This window comes from Hermetia illucens, chromosome 4, assembly GCF_905115235.1.
Source record: "Hermetia illucens chromosome 4, iHerIll2.2.curated.20191125, whole genome shotgun sequence".
NCBI lineage: Eukaryota > Metazoa > Arthropoda > Insecta > Diptera > Stratiomyidae > Hermetia > Hermetia illucens.
Genome location: NC_051852.1, coordinates 40,201,974 through 40,224,085, shown reverse-complemented (window position 1 = coordinate 40,224,085; position 22,112 = coordinate 40,201,974). Strand labels below are relative to the sequence as shown.

The 22,112-nt window shown below is 41.6% G+C and overlaps 1 protein-coding gene across 1 annotated transcript in view; it reads left to right on the top strand.

The window, feature by feature from the left end:
• Nucleotides 1-5,772: 5,772 nt before the first annotated feature.
• The window catches only part of LOC119653663 (rho GTPase-activating protein 6-like), a 17,141-nt gene continuing 801 nt past the window's right edge, over nucleotides 5,773-22,112 (top strand). The window contains exons 1-4 of the mRNA XM_038058494.1: nucleotides 5,773-6,216; nucleotides 13,272-13,677; nucleotides 13,746-13,851; nucleotides 21,936-22,109. Coding sequence (XP_037914422.1) covers nucleotides 5,812-6,216; nucleotides 13,272-13,677; nucleotides 13,746-13,851; nucleotides 21,936-22,109 — 1,091 coding nt within the window. The 5' untranslated portion in view covers nucleotides 5,773-5,811. The remainder of the gene's footprint in view (nucleotides 6,217-13,271; nucleotides 13,678-13,745; nucleotides 13,852-21,935; nucleotides 22,110-22,112) is intronic.

Genomic DNA, 22,112 nt, shown 5'->3' with positions numbered 1-22,112 from the left:
ACGTCCATTATTAGTGGAAGGGTCAATGCGCACCTGGAGACCAACAACATTCTGTCCGAGGAGCAGAAGGGCTGCCGAGTTGAGTCAAGGGGTTGCAAAGAGCAACTCATTATCGACTCGGTAGTTGTAGGACAAACAACCAGAGACCAATTTGAGCTAGCGGTACAACATTATCGCTAAGTCGACTCGCTACGCGCTTATTTCTACAACAAAAAGCAGACGAGTGTGTGTAACTGTTTGTAAGGCTGATTGCGAGCTGACTTCACCTAACTTAAAGGATCAATCTTTCAATCCTCTGAGTGGGGTAAAGTTAGACCAAGAGTTTATCGATGAATAGATTCCGAAGGCAATGCACGGTAAACACGTGAATTGTCTTTGCAGCCATTTGTCGAACAGGTGCTGTGCTGGGAGCTCTTTGCTGAGACGGATAGATTTCTGTGTGCCATTTAGAACGGCATGGTCGTTCCCCTGGCTTATAAAAAGCTCATAATAAAAGAGCGCGTGGAGAACGACCAGTGCAGAATCTGTGATTCAGTGTTCGAGACGTGCTGTTAGTTGATAAGACGGATCGCTCCGCGTATATTATTGATGCTGCTATCCCCCTTAATAGCTATATTGAAGGGAAATACGTACAGAAGAAGGTGAACTATGAGCCACTGACTCAGGAAATCAAAGAAATTTGACGTCTCGAGAAAGTATTTGTAACTCCCATAATATCATCAGCTACAGGTATAGTGCCTAAATCCCCCACGACTTCGCTTGATGTCCTGGGACTCTCACACAGTCTGGTTCAAACCATGCAGAAGTACACTGTTCTTTATACGTGCTCGATGTTGCAGGGGATTCTCGACGGATTCTCCCAATAACCTACTCTCGGCCACCAACACCAGAGCTCCTTTATCTTTTAAGTAGATAGGATCGCCCTGATACCCTGTGAGCTGGGGCTTAAGAATACATTCATAGTCTTCCGTGCTTATTGTAAGAGGCAACTAAATGTCAACAACCCCTCAGATAGGGACTGACCTCACGGAAACGATCTTTGACTATCGAAAACAGACTATGATTGATTTCTGGAATGTGCGCGCGCTCCTCGACTACGGTAGTGAGGCACCTCAGAATCCTTGCTTTCTCTAACTTGAGCGATATAAACTGGACATTTTGAGCCTAACCCGAGTAAGATGGCGGGACTCTAGAAAGTACACCTCTCCATCTTGCGGCAGTATCCTTTTGTACTCTGGAAAGCCAAGTAGAAGCAGACGCGAATCCGGTTTTGGGTTGCTTTTGACGGCTACCACAAGGTTCGCTCTCTTGACCTGGGAGCCGGTTTCTATCAGACTTCTAACTGCTAGATTTCGGTCCACGTTAAGGAGCATCAGAATTGTCCAATGCAAAGCATCAACGAAGACTTCCAATGTAGTGGAGAAGAATGTTTTCAATGAGCAATTAAACGAGATTCAGGGGAAGCTTCCTAAGGAGGATCTGACAACGCCTAGCTTGGAGGTATGATGGGGAAACAAGGTATTGGCGACCGTAGCTGTAATTGTGTGAGGTTCGTGGATTTCTGCCACCTCCACCGCCTCGTTATTTGAAGCACATTGTTAGAGCACAGAGCCTGTCATAAGGTCAGTTGGGTTTCGACTGACCGATGCTGTACGAGCAACCAGAGTAGATTTAGGAGTTGTCTCCTAGATGTGTGTAACAGGAAAGTCGCTGACATCGGCCACGAAAGAGATCACCGTCTGATACTCGCTTACGTGTTGGGTCTGCTACTTCTTGCACGGTTAGGGAGCTGTGACCCCCTAAGTTCAACGTCGACCACTTGTATGACCGAGCTGTCACTCGACAGAGGGAAAGCTATCATGCTGATCAAATGGCAGATATATTGAGTAACCCGCCTGAGAATATCGATGAGCATTATGTCGACATCAAAGATGCTCTTTTCTCGGGTGCTACACAAATCGTCGGCCACATAAGTTTCAGCTGACTGCAGAATTGTGGAAACGGATCGATGAACACAAGGAGTTGCTACTGACCGCTGCGTGTGATGCGAACGTGAATCGTTTAAACTCCGATGACGAGCGAAATCTCGAGAAGTTCAGCATAGTGTATGCCGTGACAAGAGTGAATTTGATATTGGGTTGGTCAGCAAAACGGAAGATGCCGCAGATCGCAGAGCTTGCATGTGGTCGCAAATCATTCGATAGCCCTGTGAAGGATGTCAATAGTCGACTTCCCATCACCGATGATAAATAACTGAAGAAATGGAAAGAACACTTCACCAGGGTTCCTAACAGTCTCACATCCGGTGAGGTTCCTCCTCTTGTGGATGAAATGCCTAGTCACGGACAACAGAAGGGAAATCATTTTCTTCATCAATGCACTCAAACGGAGTAAAGCCGCTGAGCTTGATGGTCTCCCTACAGAGTTATTTATCGCTGCACTTGCAGTTACTGCAGGAGAGAATGCAGAGAATGGAAGAAGGAGATGATCGTCAAGATCTCAAAAAGGCGATCCGTTTTGAGTGTGACAATTGGATGGATATCTACATGCTCACTGCCGTCGCAAAGATAATAGCTAAAAGAATCCTAGAACGCATCAAAGCACATCTCGAAAGCTTGATCGACAGAGAGGAGGTTGCTTCCTGCTTCGAATCTTGCCTTTGATTGCGTGAACAGGGAGTTTATCTGAAGTGCTGAACGCAGAAGGGGCACTCCAGAGAAAGTAATAGCTATTGTCAGAGTGACATATGATGGCGCAAAACGTCACGTGCTGCACAGAGGTAAAATCTCGGAGGATTTTGAGGTGCAAAGCGGAGTCCACCAGGATTGCTCCTTGTCACCGATATTATTTCATCTTGTTATCGGTGATGTTCTTCATGCTGTCTTATCCAGAGGACTTGGAGGAATTCAATGCATGATGATATCTTTCCGCAAACATTTCGACTACGCTGACATCTTTTTGCTCTTTCACCGGGTCATGGACCTTAGCTAAATGGCTCTGGATTTGGAAAGAGAGAGACTGAGTTAGAAAGAGTTAGACTGAAAATAAACACCAACAAAACCGAAGTTCTCTGTCTGCCGGGTCGTCGCACTCTCCCTATCTGCATTAAGAGGCAGAACAATGAAGGTGTCGATCAATTTGTATATCTAGGAAGTATGGTTTTTGCCAATGGCGGCACCGAACTGAATGTTGGCCGACGCAACAACACTATCTCTAATGAATAATTTGGTCGGCGCACAGGCCTGATACTCGTATGCACTGTGGTCAGAAAGACGGAAGTGGCAGTGGATAGGCCAAAAATTAATGAGGGGCAACAAGTGCGAGCTTCTCGGAAATTCGTGGGGGGGGGGGGGTGCTGAAGGGCATTTGTATTAAGATTGTTTTTCATGCCTAATGGATTGCTGAGTGGTTAAAATACAAAAATGTCGTACGGAAGATCGCGGCTCAAATCTCACTGGTGGCAGTGGTATTTGTATCGTGATTTGACATCGAATGCCAGTCGACTCAGCTGTGAATAAGTACTTGAGTCAAATTAGAGTAATAATCTCGGGCGAGCTTAATGCTGATCACATTGCCTCCTACAGGCTGTCATGTACTGCACCGTTACGGTCTGGAATGAAGTGCTCTAACACACTTCAAGGCCCTGATCCGATTGGATTGTTGCGCCAACTATTATTATTATTATTTCACGCCTAATTATAATATTTCAGAGCCTCAACGCCAATCGAGAGTGGGAAAAGCACTTCATCGGTGGTGGTAGTATAATACCATATTATGGTATGCGCCTGCCTGAAACGAGGACACCCGCGATCGATATGTGGTTGTACCCATTATGAAAAAATTGCAAGGGAGAATCTTCGGTGGTATGGTCATGTAGCTCGTTTTGACAAAAATTTTCTAGTAGCTAAGATAGGTCTGAGTATCTAAGACGCGGAAAGGATCAAAAGGGCGATCGAAATAAAGGTAGTCAGATATGTTGGATACTGATCTGTCAGCATGTCGACATCACCCGGAACAGGCCGAGTCGACCCCTCTGCTGAACGGGACAGACGCCAATGAAGAAGAAATTTGCTCAAAAGCTTTTTTTATCCGAAAAAAGTTGCCAACTGGCAGTGGGATACTGCTTTGGCTCGCCTGTTGAGAATTGGATTAAAAAGTTGTAAGTAGACTTGAGTCGTAGTTCAACGATTTTCCAGCTTTGGTAAGACCGTGAATAGCGTAATTTGGTTTATTTCGCTTGCATTAATTCAGCACTGCTTTTGCCTAATTTTTTAACGGACTTAATTTGAAAGTGCAGTATGGAGGAAGGGATGCGTCTAGTACTTAGAGGTATTTATACGTTATCACATCTTAACTTTTGTGATCACTCACTACCGCATGAGGGTGACACCTTATGTTAAGGCTTGATTTTTGTTTAGCTCTAGGTTTCTTTTCTTAATTTTCGAGAAAATATCCCCAACACCCGATCATTCTCAGAGACGTGGTTCCGAAGAAGCTCCAAAGATTTTTTATAAGACAGCTCTCCCACAAATGTGGGAGGTTAGAAATGAAATCACATGGTATTCGCCGAAAATAATGGCGAGGCAATGGGTATTATAGGAAGACGATTTGATTGCCTCAGGGTCTAACAAGCCGCAATAAGTATTAGTCACATATTTGGATGCATTCTTGGCTACTGAGTTTATTTAATGCTGAAACGTAATATGTATACGGTATAGCGGAAGATGTACGCTAGGTCGGGGTTAGGTTTGGTCGGATGAATTATGGCATATTGTGAAAGGGAGTAAGAACCGGGGAGGAAGATTGCTTAGAGGGATAAGAAATCCCTATATGCCAAACATATGAATCCGAAGCTCGGTGTGTAAAAAGTACCTTTTAGGAACTTCTATCTACCCGAAGCGGTATCAATGTGATCCTTTTGGGAAGTTCCTTATTTTCTTATACGCTAGATAACGGTAGATAATTTACACTCCTTGAGGGAGCAGTCTTTTCATCAGTCGTGAGTGGTCTATTAATTTCTTGAAGCAGCCAGATTTAAATGCTTGAAGGCGTTGATTATTTAGTTTGGTGCCTTGGTGATGTAGGGCTGGCATGGCTTTGATCATTATGAAAATTATATGAAAAAATATTGAAATGGTTTTTATTTGGATGCTTAGGTTTCATCTAAAAATTGTTTTGATGTCTTCAACTGGTCATAGTAGGTCTTTTTTCGCGTCAAAGATTGTCGCATTGGATTGTCGTACTACACGCTAGAATAAGATTGAGTGACAGAAACAATATTCCCATTCAAAAGGCGGCTAAATGTTCTCTAGCCACTGTCAATTCAGGAAAAGTACTATCAAAATTAAACCATCAAATTACGATGATGTTAGCATTGGCCGAAAACCTTCAGAGGATTTCTATGAAACGCGGCCTTGATTTGATCAATAAACTTGAAGGTGATAAGGAAATGGATTAGACATACTATAATTATCCAAGGAACACCCACAAGCTTAACTATTTCTAGATTGCTGATATGCTTTATGATCAGGAAGGGATAGATCGCCGTAAACATTGGAAATGTAGTTCCTATTGTAGTTGACACTCTAATAACATTGTCTACGAAATACTGACACATTTTTATTGTATCTTAGTAATTAAATGATTCTGTAATGCGCGTAAGGAAAATTGAATTCAATATCTCAGAACATACATATCGCATTGTTATCTTATCAATTGATAACTTCATTCCACCTTGCGTTATTAGGTGCGCTAAGCTCTCTGCTATGCAAAAGGAAATCTCTTTTAGTTGAAACCGGAATCGCGTGCAGAATGCCAACGAAAACTACGAATAGCAATGAAACGATGTCCAAGAAAAAGTCCATTTTCGGTTCCTTTTCTGACCGGCGTTCGCGAAGGTCCTTAGTTTATAACATACGCGAAGCCGAAAGTTTATCGAGTGATTCTGGCTCAATTGACCCCATCGAAGAGAAATTAGATAAACTCAGTGACGATCTGCATAGTTTACAGAATACACTACGAGCCGTGGCGCATCGGGTAAAAGATTTGGAACAGGTTATTTCGGAGAAGCAAGTTACCGCGCAAAATGTCCAGGAAGGAACCTCACCCCCACCTCAGCAGGTGGCGGCAGAGGCTCAAATGCAAGAAGAGAAGAGAACAAAAGAGGCCAGTCTAAGAAAACGCAAACCCACTAAGCATGACATCAACCCTAATCTCGTAAGTAATTTCAATATCAATTGCGACTATTTTCTGAAGCGATAAAGCAAAACAGTGGACAAGCAAAATATTCGAATTTCAAATATTCTGGTAGCTGGATGGTAATCTAAGTCCTTTAGTACATTTTATAGCATATTTAGTAAACTAACTCAGATAAAAGGGTCAAATGTCCGTAACTATCAAACTGGTCGTGTGAGATGTCAGTTGATGGTCTTCAAATGGGCCATGGAGTTCGTTGAAACCCATGTGTTTAATTATCATTTAATTAATCAAGGAAAACTAATCGCTTTCCACTATTCGAAGAGAGAATCCCTGAATTCGATGAGTGTTTCATAAAAAATCAGCTTAACTCTGGATTTCTCATTTTAAGGGGAATACGAAAAGTGGTAAAAGGAGTTGCTTGTGTTTTTTTACAAGGATCTAACGTACAGTCAGTAGTCGTTCCATGTCTTCTTGAATAATAGGGAAAAAATCTAGCTGACTTCGTCAAACGTTTGGTCGAATCGATATCACTGGCCAGTGAAGGCTCCATATGAAGCTAAAAACCTTCATATGGAGCATTAACTAGTTTAAAGTTTTGTGTCCGTCTATCTTTTTTTATGCATTGGAAGGTGGAAAGGTACAAAAGCTATCGCTGGCTCCTGCCATACGGTTATGTGAGACTTTTACTCAATAAAATCACCTCCTTCTCCTTCGCTTACCCCAAGGGACTGCCATTTCGGTATTACGTTGCGGGGCAGGATCAGTTAGGAATTGCGTCCTGTGTCGTTATTCGTAACTTTCCTCCGAAGCTGCTCTTTCTTCAGCAGATTGTGGATCGCCTTCACTAATTTTTCCACCGCCCTCCAAGATGTTTCAAAAGTTAGCATGTGGTCGGGTTTTAACCGTGTCCAGGCGTCAATTTCCGCCTCCGCTCTGTGTGCAGCGAAACGTGGGCAGCTAAAAACAACAGGTTCCGCATTCTCCGGAATCATCAAGCATGTCGTCACGTCCGAAGCGATAAAAGTATGCACAGTACCATCTCACCGATTGCATATGATGGGTTATAGAGGCGCCGACCCTCATTCGCCAAGATGTCGATGGAGACCATGCTTGCTATCACACACACTGCTTCGTCTGATGTTGTACGGTAAGCGCACGACGTTCGCAATGCACTCAATCGGTATGGAATTGCGATTTTCCTTCTATTTGCTTCCAACTTCAAAGACGGTGCCCAGACTGGAGCTGCATAAAGCAAGATGGGGCTGACAACTCTCGAGATAAGGAGCCGACGTATTTGCCTAGGTCCACCTATATTTGGTAACATTCTTGCCAACAATGTAGCCACCCCGGAAGCTTTGTTTGCTGAATTTTCAAAATGCGACTTGGATTTCAGTCTTTGGTCAACCATGACTTCTAGGTATTTAAGCGTTGGCTGCCACTGTATGATGTGTTCACCAATCCTAACCTTTGTCGACGTTTGCTTATTTTGCTAGATGATCAAAACTACTTCGGTTTTATGCTCTGCGAGCGTCAGACCAGCTTCCTCTAGCCAAGACCTGGCTTCGAAAATTGCCTCGTTTGTGAGTACCCCGATCTCGTCAATATCTTGTGACCCGATAGTCGCTCCGATGTCGTCTGCGAACCCAATGATTGTCACTCCTTTGGGCAGTTGCAACTTTAAAATTCCGTCATACCTTATTATCCACAAAAGAGGACCGAGGACTTATTCTTGTGGAACCCCGCAGGTTGTTTTATATGTCTTAGGTCCATCGTCCGAATCGTAACACAATATTCTCTCCCGGAAAAATTCCATGACTATGTGCACCAGGTATTTAGAAACGCCCAATTTGGCTAAAGCCGCAATTATTTTGCTCTATTTTGCCGTGTTGAAGGCATTCTTCACGTCGAGAGTAACTACCGCGCAAGATTTATTGGCCTCCATTGCTTTTTCCGCAATTTCCGTCATCGCGCTGATCGCATTGACAGTAGATCTTGCCTTTCGCAATCCGAATTGCCTGTCTGAGAGACCACCTTCTTTTTCTGTGATTGGTGCAAGCCTATTGAAGACGACCCTTTTGAAGAGTTTGCCGATGCCGTTTAGCAGGCATATAGGCCTATAAGACGAAGGACCCCAACGGTTTATTTGACTTCGGGATTAGCACAAACTTCTGTTTCCTCCACTTTTCCGGGAAAACCCCATCTTTGAAGCACGTCGTAAATGCTACCGCGAATCACCTTGAAACTGTTTTGACGGCCACTGTTAGTGCCTTATTCGGAATGCCATCTAAACCTGCAGTTTTATTATTGGTAATCTTCTTCGCGGCCTCCAGGACGTCTTAAGTGGTTACCTCGAAAATTTCATCGGAATCTATCTGGACAGTGGGTAAATTCGATTCAGTTGAAATTTGTGGGATAATGATATCCCACAGCAAATCTGGGTTGGAGATCGGCGGTGAGTGTTCACGCTTTATTGATGCCATGACTGCCTTGTATGCATCTCTCCATGGGTCGGAGTCCGCTCCCTTGCATAACCTCTTGAAGTAGTCAATTTTACTTCTAGAGATGGCTGCTTGCGTCTGTCTGTCTGTCCGTCTCACGCATTTTTCTCGGAGACGGTTATAGCGATTGACACCAAATTTGGTGAAAAGGTAGGAACTGTAAACGCTTACGCATACACTGAGTTACATCATTTTACGTTGAATTTACGGAGAGGTCCCCATACATGCAAAAGAGAGGTGCAAATTTTTTTTTCACCAAATATAGTCATGTGGGGTATCAAATGAAAGGTCTCGGTTAGTACTTTCCAAATCTAGTCTTAGTTTTGACATTTGTTGGAAAGGCGGAGAGTTCGGGGGTCAAAAGTGATCATTTATTTAACGGGGCCATTCTTAGAAACTGTCTAACCGAAAAAAATCTGAAAAAAATAAGAAGGCTGCCACAATATGGTGGCTAGGCTCGGAAATACCTTCCATACCGATATCCCTTCAAATAAAGTTAATAATAGTATATTACTATAATTTTCAGTAATTTGCTGCAGAATCCCCCTTAAATTTATCCTAGAACCTCGAAATTGCAGCAATGTAGGCTATACTATAGAGTTTGATCCTATTAGGTTTAGTGGAAATCGCACTATTACTAACAAAGTTATAATAGGTCAAATTTGTCACTTCTTTGGAATTTCAAGATCTTGAATGTCAATATCACTCGAAAGTGAATATTCTCACATAATATATGTGTATATTAGGTGTTACGTACTAATGGGACAAATTCACACTCAAATGTCTTTATAAAAGAAACCCACAAAGCTTTTCATACCTGAAGCGTCCAGCTTCCGGGTTCCCGACTTGTTGTTGATTTGTTTTGCATTGTATTCAACAGACTGAACGTTATGTTCTTGCCAAAAAAGGAAACAAAACCTAAACAACTCCTTCTACTTCTTTTCCGAACATGTATATTTTATTTTTATTTTTTCATTGGTCCATTTAATTGGTCCAGGTGGCTTTGTTTCAAAGATGCAGAATTAAATTTTACCGAGATAGTTCTCATCTCCTCAGCCTACGAAGTAGTTAGATAATTCCTCTAAATGCAAAGAAGTTCGAAAGATGCTGTGCATTTCTGTATAAGTATTATACAAATTTGAAAACGCGTAATAAGATACAATTCATAGCGTATAAAACGGGGATTCCCTTATCTAATAGGACCCATACACTATTAAACAAATTGGGCAACGCAGGCTCTTGCGCATTAATTTGTTAATGTATGGGCGCGTTTGATGCGTTGCGCAAATGTTGGTGTTTTAAATCTCTTAAGCCCCCCCTTACATGTGCTGGCATTTTGCGCAAACTCGGTATTTCTATAAACGCCTGTTTGTACAAACCCTAGTACATACACGTAGCAACCTGTTGCGCAGACATCATATCATTTTGTGGTGTCGTTCGATGAGCATGTCGGGCAAGGACGATTGCTGTGCCGCCATTATTCTTGGCCTAGTGACTGAGAAACGAAAGTTAAAAGAAAAAGAAAGCAAAGAGTGTGGGTGAAGGGTTGGCTCCAGAAGGGTAGCGAATTCAGTCATGACCGCCTGGTCACTGAGCTCAAAATAACGTCAGCTGCGGACTACAAAAACTATCTTCGAATGGACGCAGCTTTGTTCAGCGAGCTACTCAAAATAGTGACACCCCTCATAGTGGAAAACAACAAACACAATTTCGTCCGGGTACCGAATTCTCTCATGACCGTGGACAGTTTTACCCTGGCTATGCTATCATAGGCGGCCTTAAAGTCGATGAAAAGATGTTGCAACTGATGTCCATATTCAAACAGTTTTTTTATCGCTTGCCGCAGAGAGAAAATCTGTTCTGTTGCTGATTTGTCTGGAGTGAAACCTCTTTCGTATAGGCCAATGATGTTCTGGGCGTATGGGGCTATCCGAACTAGCAAGATAGTGGAGAATATCTTATAGATGGTACTCAGCAACGTGATACCTCTGTAATTGTTGCACTGCTTGATATCTACCTTTTTACGTATGGGGCAGATAATGCCTCGTTGCGAGTCGATAGGCATTGATTCGCTATCCCCACACCTTGAGTATCAGTTGATGAACCATTTGATGTAGTTGGTCACCTCCATATTCAACCAATTCGGCTGTAATTCTACGCCAGTGGATTGTACAGACTGTTTCTTCTATGGTTTGTGGTGGCAATATTTGTCCGTCATCTTCAGTTGGCGGGACCTCCAACTCGCCGATATTTTAGTTGTTGAGCAGTTCATCAAAATACTCAACCCATCGCTCCAATATGCTCATTCTGTCGGAAATCAGATTCCCCTCATTTTCTCGGCAGGATGAGTATCGAGGTATGTAAGGCTTCATCCTGCTGACTTGTTGGTAAAACTTGCGCGCCTGGTGTTATTGCTCCCTGTACTTTTCGAGTCCACAGACATGTTGGTTCTCCAAGGTGTCCTTCTTCCGTCTGTGAAGTCGCTTCTCCGCTTGCTAGATCTCTGCGCGTGCCCGCGTTCTTTGAGAATGCAACTTTACTCGGTATGCAGCATTCTTCCGTCCCGTTGCTAGCTTATATTCATCGTCAAACCAGCCGTTCCAACTTTTCTTGTTCCTGGGGCCAAGTATATTTGTAGACACATCGATGATAACGTTTCTCAGGTGGTTGTGAAGATCATTAATTCATGCTTCATCTCCAGGACATCTGTTAGTTGCGGTTATTGCGATATCCATTTCCCCTTAAAGGTGTTACGGAGGGCTGTGTTATGGATGATTTCACTATTCACTCTCACCTGATTGTCAGAGGCGATTCTGGGTGGTGTTGTAGTTCGAGTCCGGATTACTATGCCAACGAGATAGTGATCCAAGTCTATATTGGCTCCCCTATATGTTCTGACATTCATCAAGGCTGAGAGGTGGCGGCGTTCAATCAGAACGTGGTCAATTTGGTTGAAAGTGGTCCCGTCTGGAGAGGCCCTCGTATGTTTGTGGATCGCTTTCTGCGTAAACCAGGTACTTTCAACAACCATTTTGTGCGATACTGCTAACTGAATAATCCGCAGTTCGTTATCATTGGTATCTTTATGTAAGCTATGGGAGCCGACATATTGCGTGAATACGGACTCCGTCCCTACTTGACTGTTGGAATCTCCAAGTACGATTTTAATATCATACTCGGCACAGGCTTCGAGGATCCGCTCAACTACCTCGCAGATGATATCCTTGTCCGGCTCTTCAGTCTCCTCTGTAGGGGCGTGAACGTTTTTAAGGCATATATTTCTAAATTTGAATTGCAAACGCAGAGTGCATAGCCTTTCCCTTATATTTTCAAAACCGACAACAGCAGGTTTCATTTTTTGGCTGACTGAAAAATCAACTCCGAGCACATGGTTTACTGGATGGCCACTATAATATACGTTGCAGTGGCTCTTCTCCAGGAAACCAACCTTATATTGGGACAGGGCATCGACTAGCTGCTTGGCAACTCCATCTCTGTATAGGGAGCACACGTTCCATGCGAAAATGCGCAAATTGTTATTCCGTTGTCGTTGCCGTGTTCGTCGTTTAATAGTCAATCCACTCCGAGGCTCTTTTTGTGGCTTTGTAATGGTTTGTTTTCCGTGAAGGGTTTTCAGCCCTACCCAACCTCCAACCTGGAGGACCAGTTGGTACAATTTGTACTGTTTTTAGGCACGGGAGACTCGCCTTCATCCTTCTCCTGCAGTTTTCCATTAAGAAAAAACTTTCAACGATCACCCCGTGTAGGTGGAGATAGGATTTAGTAGTAGAGCTATTGGTGTGGTTCAACAGGGGTTTCCAGGTTTTATGCTCCATCGTGGGTACCAATCCACGTTTCGCCCTTGGACCTATACTACCTTTTGACAGCGTCTCATATTTGCCATCACCTTATCAGTTTATAATTTCCAATGTCACACCAAGTTGAACTCACTATCATTGTCCTGTGAGAGGGTTGACCCATCAATACTGTTTTATTCAATTTAGTCGATATTGCAAATTTTGTAATATTCCCTTTGTTTGTCAGAGTAATATATGTAAATGGTGGCGAATATTGAGACATTTGTTTACTTTTGACCAAAAAAAAAATTGACTGTAGGTATTCTGTAAAATTCAAAAAGTCAACTTACTTTTAGATCACATCTCGTTCGTGCCGGGTGGGTATATTATCATTTCACTAATGAGCTCACTTAACATTCCGAAACACTATTTCAATATAGGCCTTGCAGCGAACGGAATACTGCTCATCATCTGGGTAAACCAATTTCTTAGTCTTTGAAGCAAAAGTCACCAACTGTCTTTAGATTTGTTTTATTTAGCTTTAGTAGTAACGCATCTGTTCGCTTTTCTTTATTTGCTTGATTGGGCTGATACTACCGTCCACCTTTCCGAAGGGCATATTTTCTTGGGACGACAATGATATCGTTGGAATTTTCTACTTCTGAAGCACCTGACATACTTGTACATTCCAGTTACCATATTTACACTAATAATTTTACAGCATTGTTCCAAATAACAAATCTATATCACAGCACTATACATTTTATTCTTATCAAAGATTGCAGATAAGACAAAAGCGTCGCCGCCTCCGCCACCAGCACCGCGATCATCTACAACTCCCACAAAGCAGAAGCGAAAAAAATACGACCTGGATAGTGTTATGAAGCATGAACTATATCGAACTGTTCCAAAACTCATTATTGATTGCTGCAATCTTATCGAGGATCATGCAACGATCGCGCCGTTCGATCGGGTCTACTCACTTTCAGCAGACTGGGATGAGATACGCGTCGTATTGAAGACTTACGTAGAAGAGAACAGCAATTACAGAAAATGTCTAGATAATGTGAAGAGCATGCACACCTTAGCCAATATCGTGAAAGTATTTCTCCAAGAACTCAAATATCCCGTGATATCGATATCAGAGGTACAAGCATTTCTGGGAACAAACATGACTAGATGGGGTATGCCAAGATATTACTGACAGACAGCGCTGATAGTAATTATGTTATAATAACACGATTTGATTTAGATATTGCTTCCAATGGGGAAAAAGTTGATGCCATGCAGAAACTTATGAAATCGTTACCGGAATGTAACAGGGACACAATGAAATATTTCATAAGACATTTGAGAAGGTAAGTAATACGTACATATATAAAATAATTCAAATAAAGGATCAGTTTAAAAGAATAACATGACAGCCACTACTACTTGTCTTCTTACCAATATATTTTTTTTTCTGGAGACTTAAGCGTATTTCATCCCCCCTGTTCTCAAACGGTAGCTCCAACCTGAGATACCAAATGTTGGTAACTAGCAATGGAGATTGTCAGAGTCATGGGGAGAAAATCAAAGCCTTGACCGAAAATTATGGGCACCTCCCGAAATTGCATAATGAATCTAATTTGGTTAGTTTTGATTCTAAGCTCTTTGAGAAAACTTACTGGAGCTCCAAGAAAACTTCGGGTTCGGGAGAAATCACCCTTTTCTCGGCCTCCCTCTCCCTTTGATGTACTTGGGTATTGTTGCTTTAATGTATATTACGACAAACTAAAGATGCCATTACATGGGGAGACTCGACCTGATTTTATCTCAGCGCCCTTCGTAAATCTTAACCAAAATGGAAAACTCAGATACAGCAAAAATCAGCAGATATGAGCCAGGTTGAGCCGTCTGATGTGGTAGTTGTTTTATTTTTTTATTGAATATATATCACAACAAAAATATCGATTCTGAGTCGCCAACCCTTTCAGATGTCATTCGTCACTGTTTAGGTGCGAGACCTCTTTTTGAATTCAATTAAAACATGCATGATCTGAGTTTGACACAAGAGTCTGCTTTACAAACTTACTAAAGGGAATTTCCCGTCGTACCTCATTGATATTGTCAACAGCTTCCTCAGCGAGAGGTCATTTAAGGTCTCCATTGCCAATATCTTTTCGGAGTTCAAGTATATTGAGGTTGGAGTTCCACAAGGGTCAGTCTTAGCTCCACTATTGTATCTCATTTACACTCACGATTTCCCCGGTGTAAAAATGCTGCAATTTTTGCAAATGATACAGCTATTTTCGCAATCAATACCATGTATTCGAAAATTCAGACATCTCTAGTCAATGCAATGCAGATGTTTCCAGAATATTTCCAAAAATCGAAAATAAAGATAAACAGTAACAAAACGGAAGCCATTTATTTCACAAAACGCCGAACAGCTACTACCTACCTATAAATATTCCGCAAACAACCTGGGTATGCCATCATTTTCGCATGGGCCATACTTTTGCTTTCTGTAGCGAGTATACTTGAGAAATTACATAAAATTTAATGTTGCACTTACATACAAGTATTGGTCGACTTAACAGTGATGATGTGATTTCCAAAGCTAATGAAAATATCATTTCTTTGACAGAACTTTGTGATGATAACTTTTGTTACCTTTTACTGCTCCGCCCTGTCTTCGCATTAATAAAACTGCTATGGCATTTTATTGGTCTGTTGAAGGGTAAGTTCATCATAGGAAATGGAGTTCGACAAACATTGGACACAGTATATATACATAGTATAGCCATAAGTTTTGTCAGTCAAACAAATCTTTATTTCTCACCACCATAAGAAAAAGGAAACATAGAGGTTTCAAACAAAAAAAAATTATTCAAAATGGCAGCCGCTAGCAAGTATATATAGAGGATTCAAATCTGGGCTGCCTGAGGCTCATTCACCCGCGGTTATGAAGTCAGGAACATGCGCCACTAACCACTGCTGAATTATTTTGGCTTTGTGAGCGGGGGCTGAGTTATGCTGAAAGCACCGCGGTTCAATGGCTCGACTACATCCTCTAACATCTTTTCGCACACGCTCGCATTGTTGTCGTTTACACGCTACTGATGTTCGGAACCTGAAAGTCTGACGGAAGTGGGATATGGTTAGGTACTCTCCGTGCGCAATGTTACCAGTTTCGGCGGCCTAACATTTCTTGCTATACACATCGACTGACAGAACTTATGGCTATACTATGTATAAAGAGTATAGTACCAGAGCAATTTTTCCTATGGCGAGCTGCCGACAAAAACACCGCGATAACTGGAAATATCAAATGCCCCTAACAAGCTTCCAATTTGATTCCAGTTGGCCATATTTGATAGATTTCTCACATCCATGCATTTTTAGCCAAGCAGGTATTCACTTTTACGGTTTCAATAATGAATTCGTTTAAAAAAAAAATCAGATTGCCAATCTGAAATTCTTTCAGGTTATCCAAAGAGTCATTGCCCGCTTCAGAACTTCTCCTATAGTGGCTGAAAGATATAAGGGGCAGTAATATGATGGATCGCCTGGAGAATAGCTTCTTTGGTTACCAACATGCGCCTCTGTCAAAGTGCAGTGAAGATTACCTCTACAATGCATTCACCGCACAGTTTGAAGGTTTTATTAAGTTTGCCTTACGACCTACAAGCTTTGCTTTCCCATATCCTACTGCAAATTTCCAGGAGCACTTCTCTGATTATTCTCTCAAGTCCACGAACCCTGCCTGCCTAAGCGAGTACAGCTCATGATCTACACTAACGTATGGCTTCTGATTGGCCGCTTCACAACCCTGTAGATATCCATCACAAACTTGTGTTCGCTCAGAGTCCCCCAAACGTATCCGTTACTTGTCTATACAATTGTTCTTCGTTATCATTACAGACTTATTTTTCCCTTCTTAATTAGTTTACTTTCTGCCCTCTGGGCAACAATTTGGCTCGATGGTAACCCGAGTGACATTGAGTCACATTTTCTTTCGTAGAAAACTTTCTCTCTTTCTCTCTCAGGTTACCTGATTTAATTGATTTCGCTAGCCATCTTGACGCTATCCTCATTCTGGGGTTTGCAGATCGCAGTTCTAGTTAGAATCCTCATTGAAATGTTAAAACTTCTTATACACCAGCACAGTGCTAACAAATGTTAATCTAATTTCTGATCCAGATACTTTTCTATCGATACGTGTTTATCTAACTTTCGTTAGCAAGTACCACGTTCAATTGCGTAAAAGCTGACAATAAACTGCGCCTCCTTCAGTTTTTACTAACAATAAGTAATTCGCGCCACATGAATTTGAGATCCTGTCGCACTCCTTCCACATCGAATGAACATGCCATTAATTCCACCACCTTCTCGATCGAATGGATCAATCATCACCCCCTTCTGAATAAGTAAAGTATTCACACAAGAACAGGATAGTAAAGAGAAGATCGATACACGGCCCTTCTGTTTTATCGAAAAAAAAATTAATTCTATTAAAGTCTCTATTCCAGGCTTCGCGTCCAGGCAGAATTGCTCCCCTCTCCTTTCGTTAGGCCTGCATACAGCGCATCACGAAAGAACTCTGTCCTATCAGGCATGTTTACCGTGGGATCATAATACTACGCGCTACATCAAGGTGAAATTTTCGGGAGAATTCGAAGGCGGCCAAAGAGAGAGCATTTTGCCACTGATATTATTTCTTTTCACTATCGGTGACGTTTTTGTTGCTGCCTTGTCCAGGGGACAACAAGGGCTTCAAAGGACTATGTCATCTTTGTTTAAATACTTCTATTACCCTGATAACATCTAGTTGCTCAATCAACGAGTCATGGACCTTAGGTAAATGGCTCTGGATTCGAAAAAAGAGGTAAATGGATTCAGACTGAAAATAAATGACAACGAAAGCAAAGTTTGCGGTCCAATTAATCATCGGAGTGCTCCTATCTGCATTAATGGGCAGACCATTGAAGGCGTTGATCAATTTGTATATCTCAGAAGTACCATTTTTACCGAAGGCAGTACCGAATTTATTGTTGCTTAACGGGATCGTCCCGTGTGTCGAATCCGCGGAATCGTTTTTTTTGCATCAATTGTATCTAAATATAGTGTAGAATATATGGGCAAAGTGATTTTTTGATATTCGGAGTCGTTCGGAAATTACAGTGCTAAACAGATAAAATCCTACATGCCAGGTTAATGTCGATCGCCGTAATAAAGCGCATATTTATCAGTCCAAATGACCTTCCAATGACTTCCTCAAAATCATATGAATTGAAGCCAAGGCTTTACATGTGTTTCTTGAAGAAACCTGAGCTTTATGGACTAGGTACAGCAGACTAATGTTCACTTAAGATTTTATGGTTGAAAATCGCATTCTACTTTTTAAATGCGTTTTTCTCGGAATTGCATGTTGAAAATCTGCTGCCATCATAGCTCAAAAACTATCCACGATTTATTCAGAACATATTTCTACGGTCCGCAAACTAGGATAATTGCGATTGATTCGGTAGTTTTTATTTTTATTCATTAAACAAGCCTTGAAAAACACCAAAATTCACAAAAGAAAGTTTAACAACGCGCCAAGAATTTAACTCTTAACCCTAGCTTGCGGAATGTGGTTAAGTCCGTACGTTAAAATCCCGTATACATTCACGGCCTTCACACGGGATGACCCCCTTAAAGCACTAACAGAACTGAATTCGTCACTCTGTTTTCTCCAGAATATGGAGATGCAACTATATCAATACCAACATCAAGTTGAGACTGTTCCACGCTAATCGTCTTTCTATGCTGCTATATGGAAGCAGGAAATGATATCATCATATTACTGGGAAAACGGAAGTGGTCGTGGATAGGTCTCACAAGGGTCGCGGGTATGCCAATCAATGAATCCCAACTACATGATGCAAGGTTGTTGGAAAGTCATGGATTAATAATTTATTGAAGATTTAGTGATGAGCTTATGTCATCCCTGAAAAGCAAAGGACATTTCAAATGTGCAGTCTGGCAGGAGAGAGTCTGTATTTCACAGTGGTACCGCATTTTTCATCTGTCGCAACTTCCTCTTTGCCACAAGGATTTGTAAGAGTTTGGCCCTAAACATAAATGAGGCGAGCATCTACAAGCGAAAGTTTCTAACAGATCTCTTTCTTTTGAGCAAGAGGCAAGAACTTTTTCTACTATATTTATTATTTCAAATCAATTTCCAGATAATTAGGAACAAATTGACTCAACTGAAAGAAAATTTGTCAAGAAAGTGACAAAAATACAGAGCAGACCTAAACAGGTTTCCAGTAGTGATCGTTAAAAAAATTCAGTGACCCTAAAGGCTTTCCAAGTAGTGAACATGATAGCGACTTACCGAAACCTGCAAGTTTAATTCGGATGAATCCAAAAGCATAATGCACTCTACGTTGTAGGGATGGTATTTAAGCATACTAATTTTTGTTAGGTAAGGAAGGGACAAGCTCATGATTTTAGCTCTTACGTAATGGTGAAAAAGGTCCATAATAAAAATATCCCGGATGAATGTGGTTATTCAAATAAATAAAAAACACCATTCCATCCTTTAAAAGTTTGAAGAAAATGTCCTAAGGCATATTTTGTCTAAATATTTTGCTCTTTTTGAGCCATTTGGCTACTAGTCTAGTTTTCGAAGGTGTTCCTATTTTCAAAAATGCACGTTTTTGTTTACTTTTCGCAACTAATTTGGACGGAAAGGCGGAGCGAGTTATCAAAGAATTGACTTGTTCCAGATACTAGTATCTATTCTCAAAGAATTCCAGTGTAGCTAAAATTTCAATTAAAATGAGACAAATTTAAACAAAAGCAGATAAATAGGATTACGTTTTGAGAATATTTTATTTTAAATTAATAGGAAAAAACATTCTAGTTTTGGGATTCACGGAATCCCGACTAATTGGGGAGAAGCACTCTTCCACGAACCCCTGTGTTTTGGGCTACCCTTCAGTTTTTAAAAAAGAGACGACTTGCAGTTTCGTCCAATCAACACAAAAATTTAATTTCGTTTCGGTCAGCTAAGGTCTGAACTTGCTAAGCGGCTTTTTCGTTTACCATAATTCGCATCCAGGTCGTGTTTGTGAATCCATATAATGAAAGTGAATAACACCTAATAGCCACTTTGATCCCAGGGCCGAGGTGAGGTAGTTTCAGATGAGGTGCCTCTATCCTGGACGAAGCCATCAGTTGTTTTTTTTTAACAAAACCGTGGCAGCTTAAACTAATTTGGCATTCCAACAAAGCTAATAAGACTAACTAGACTGATTCTGACCAAGTTGGAAGGCAAATAAAAACATGGTCTGAAAGGGGGAAATATTCTATAATGTATTTTCAACTTATCCGGTATCCGGTCTAAGCCTGCCTTAATAAGAAACTCCAGACATCCCGGTTTTGCGCCGAGGTCCACCAATTCGATATCCCTAAAAGCTGTCTGGCGTCCTGACCTACGCCATCGCTCCATCTTAGGCAGGGTCTGCCTCGTCTTTTTTTTCTGCCATAGATATTGCCCTTGTAGACTTTCCGGGTGGGATCATCCTCTCCATACGGATTAAGTGACCCGCCCACCGTAACCTATTGAGCCGGATTTTATCCACAACCGGACGGTCATGGTATCGCTCATAGATTTCGTCATTGTGTAGGCTACGGAATCGTCCATCCTCATGTAGGGGGCCAAAAATTCTTCGGAGGATTCTTCTCTCGAACGCGGCCAAGAGTTCGCAATTTTTCTTGCTAAGAACCAAAGTTTCCGAGGAATACATGAGGACTGGCAAGATCATAGTTTTGTACAGTAAGAGCTTTGACCCTATGGTGAGACGTTTCGAGCGGAACAGTCTTTGTAAGCTGAAATAGGCTCTGTTGGCTGACAACAACCGTGCGCGGATTTCATCATCGTAGTTGTTATCGGTTGTGATTTTCGACCCTAGATAGGAGAAATTGTCAACGGTCTCAAAGTTGTATTCTCCTATTCTTATTCTTCTTCGTGTTTAACCAGTGCGGTTTGATGTTGTTGGCTGATTCTCGCATTTACCTCAGAATCATGGATCACTTTCTCGAGGGCCAGGTTAAAGAGGACGCATGATAGGGCATCCCCTTGTCGTAGACCGTTGTTGATGTCGAATGGTCTTGAGAGTGATCCTGCTGCTTTTATCTGGCCTCGCACTTTGGTCAGGGTCAGCCTAGTCAGTCTTATTAATTTCGTCGGGATACCGAATTCTCTCATGGCTGTGTACAGTTTTACCCTGGCTTTGCTATCATAGGCGGCTTTAAAGTCGATGAACAGATGGTGCAACTGTTGTCCATATTCCAACAGTTTTTCCATCGCTTGCCGCAGAGAGAAAATCTGATCTGTTGCTGATTTGCCTGGAGTGAAGCCTCTTTGGTATGGGCCAATGATGTTCTGGACGTATGGGGCTATCCGGCCTAGCAAGATAGTGGAGAATATCTTATAGATGGTACACAGCAACGTGATATCTTTTCTTATAGATGGTACTCAGCAACGTGATACCTTTCAAGTTGGCTTTCAAAAAATGAACCGGGGGGATGAGATGAGTGCCGCGGCCACTATCCTCTTCAAGTCCACCTAATTACTGACCCATGCTGATGATATCGACATAATGAGAAGAACAACATGAGATGCAGAAATTTTCTTTATTCAAATCGAACAGACGGCGATAGATCTTGGGTTACAGATTGATGAAAACAACACGATGTATGTGCCAACGTTGGTACCAAAAACGAAAGCAACAATATTACCCAAAAGTATTGACTTGACATGATGATGATGATCGACGACTACAAATTTAAAGCCGTTGAATAGTTCTCGAAAGTCACAACCGATAATCGCTGCGATGACGCTACCCGTGCACAGTTGTTGGCATCCAACAGCTCTATTTCAGCTTACAAAAACTGTTTCGATTAAAACGTCTTCCCATAGAGACAAAGTTCCTACTATCTTTCCAATCTTCGGAGACTTGACTTCTTGCCAAGAAAAATCGCAAACTCTTAGCCGCGTTAAAGAAAAGAATCCTCTGAAAAATGTTTGCTTTTTAGAGGAGGATGGACGACTCCATATGAACGATATCACGCTTATCACCTAATCCGTATGGGTGAAGATGATCCATCCCGGAAAATGTAGAGTGGTAATATCTATGTTATGGTAGAAAAAGAAGACGTAGTAGCTCCTGTTCCAAATAGAGCGAGGACGCTCAAAAGCTAAGCCTCGACGACAAACGGGGTGTTTGAGAATGCTTTACTAAGGCATGCCTTGACCAGATATCAGTTGTTGCAGCCTTGATGATGATAATAAATTTTAAACCTTCATTAACCGACCGATTACTTTCATTTATAGTTTCATCTAACCAAATTTTTTTTTAATTATGAATTGAAGACCTTCAACAAATAAAACAATTTCAATTTTCAGACTATGTCGTGATTATCCAAAACAAGTTCGTTCGCAAGAATTGGCCATTTCTATTGCACCGTGTCTGTTTCAAATGTTCAGACAAAAACCGAAAACTAGCCAAGAAAATTTGCGCGATGATTATCTGATAACATATCTGCAATATATGATTGACCATTGTGATTCAATTTTCAAGTA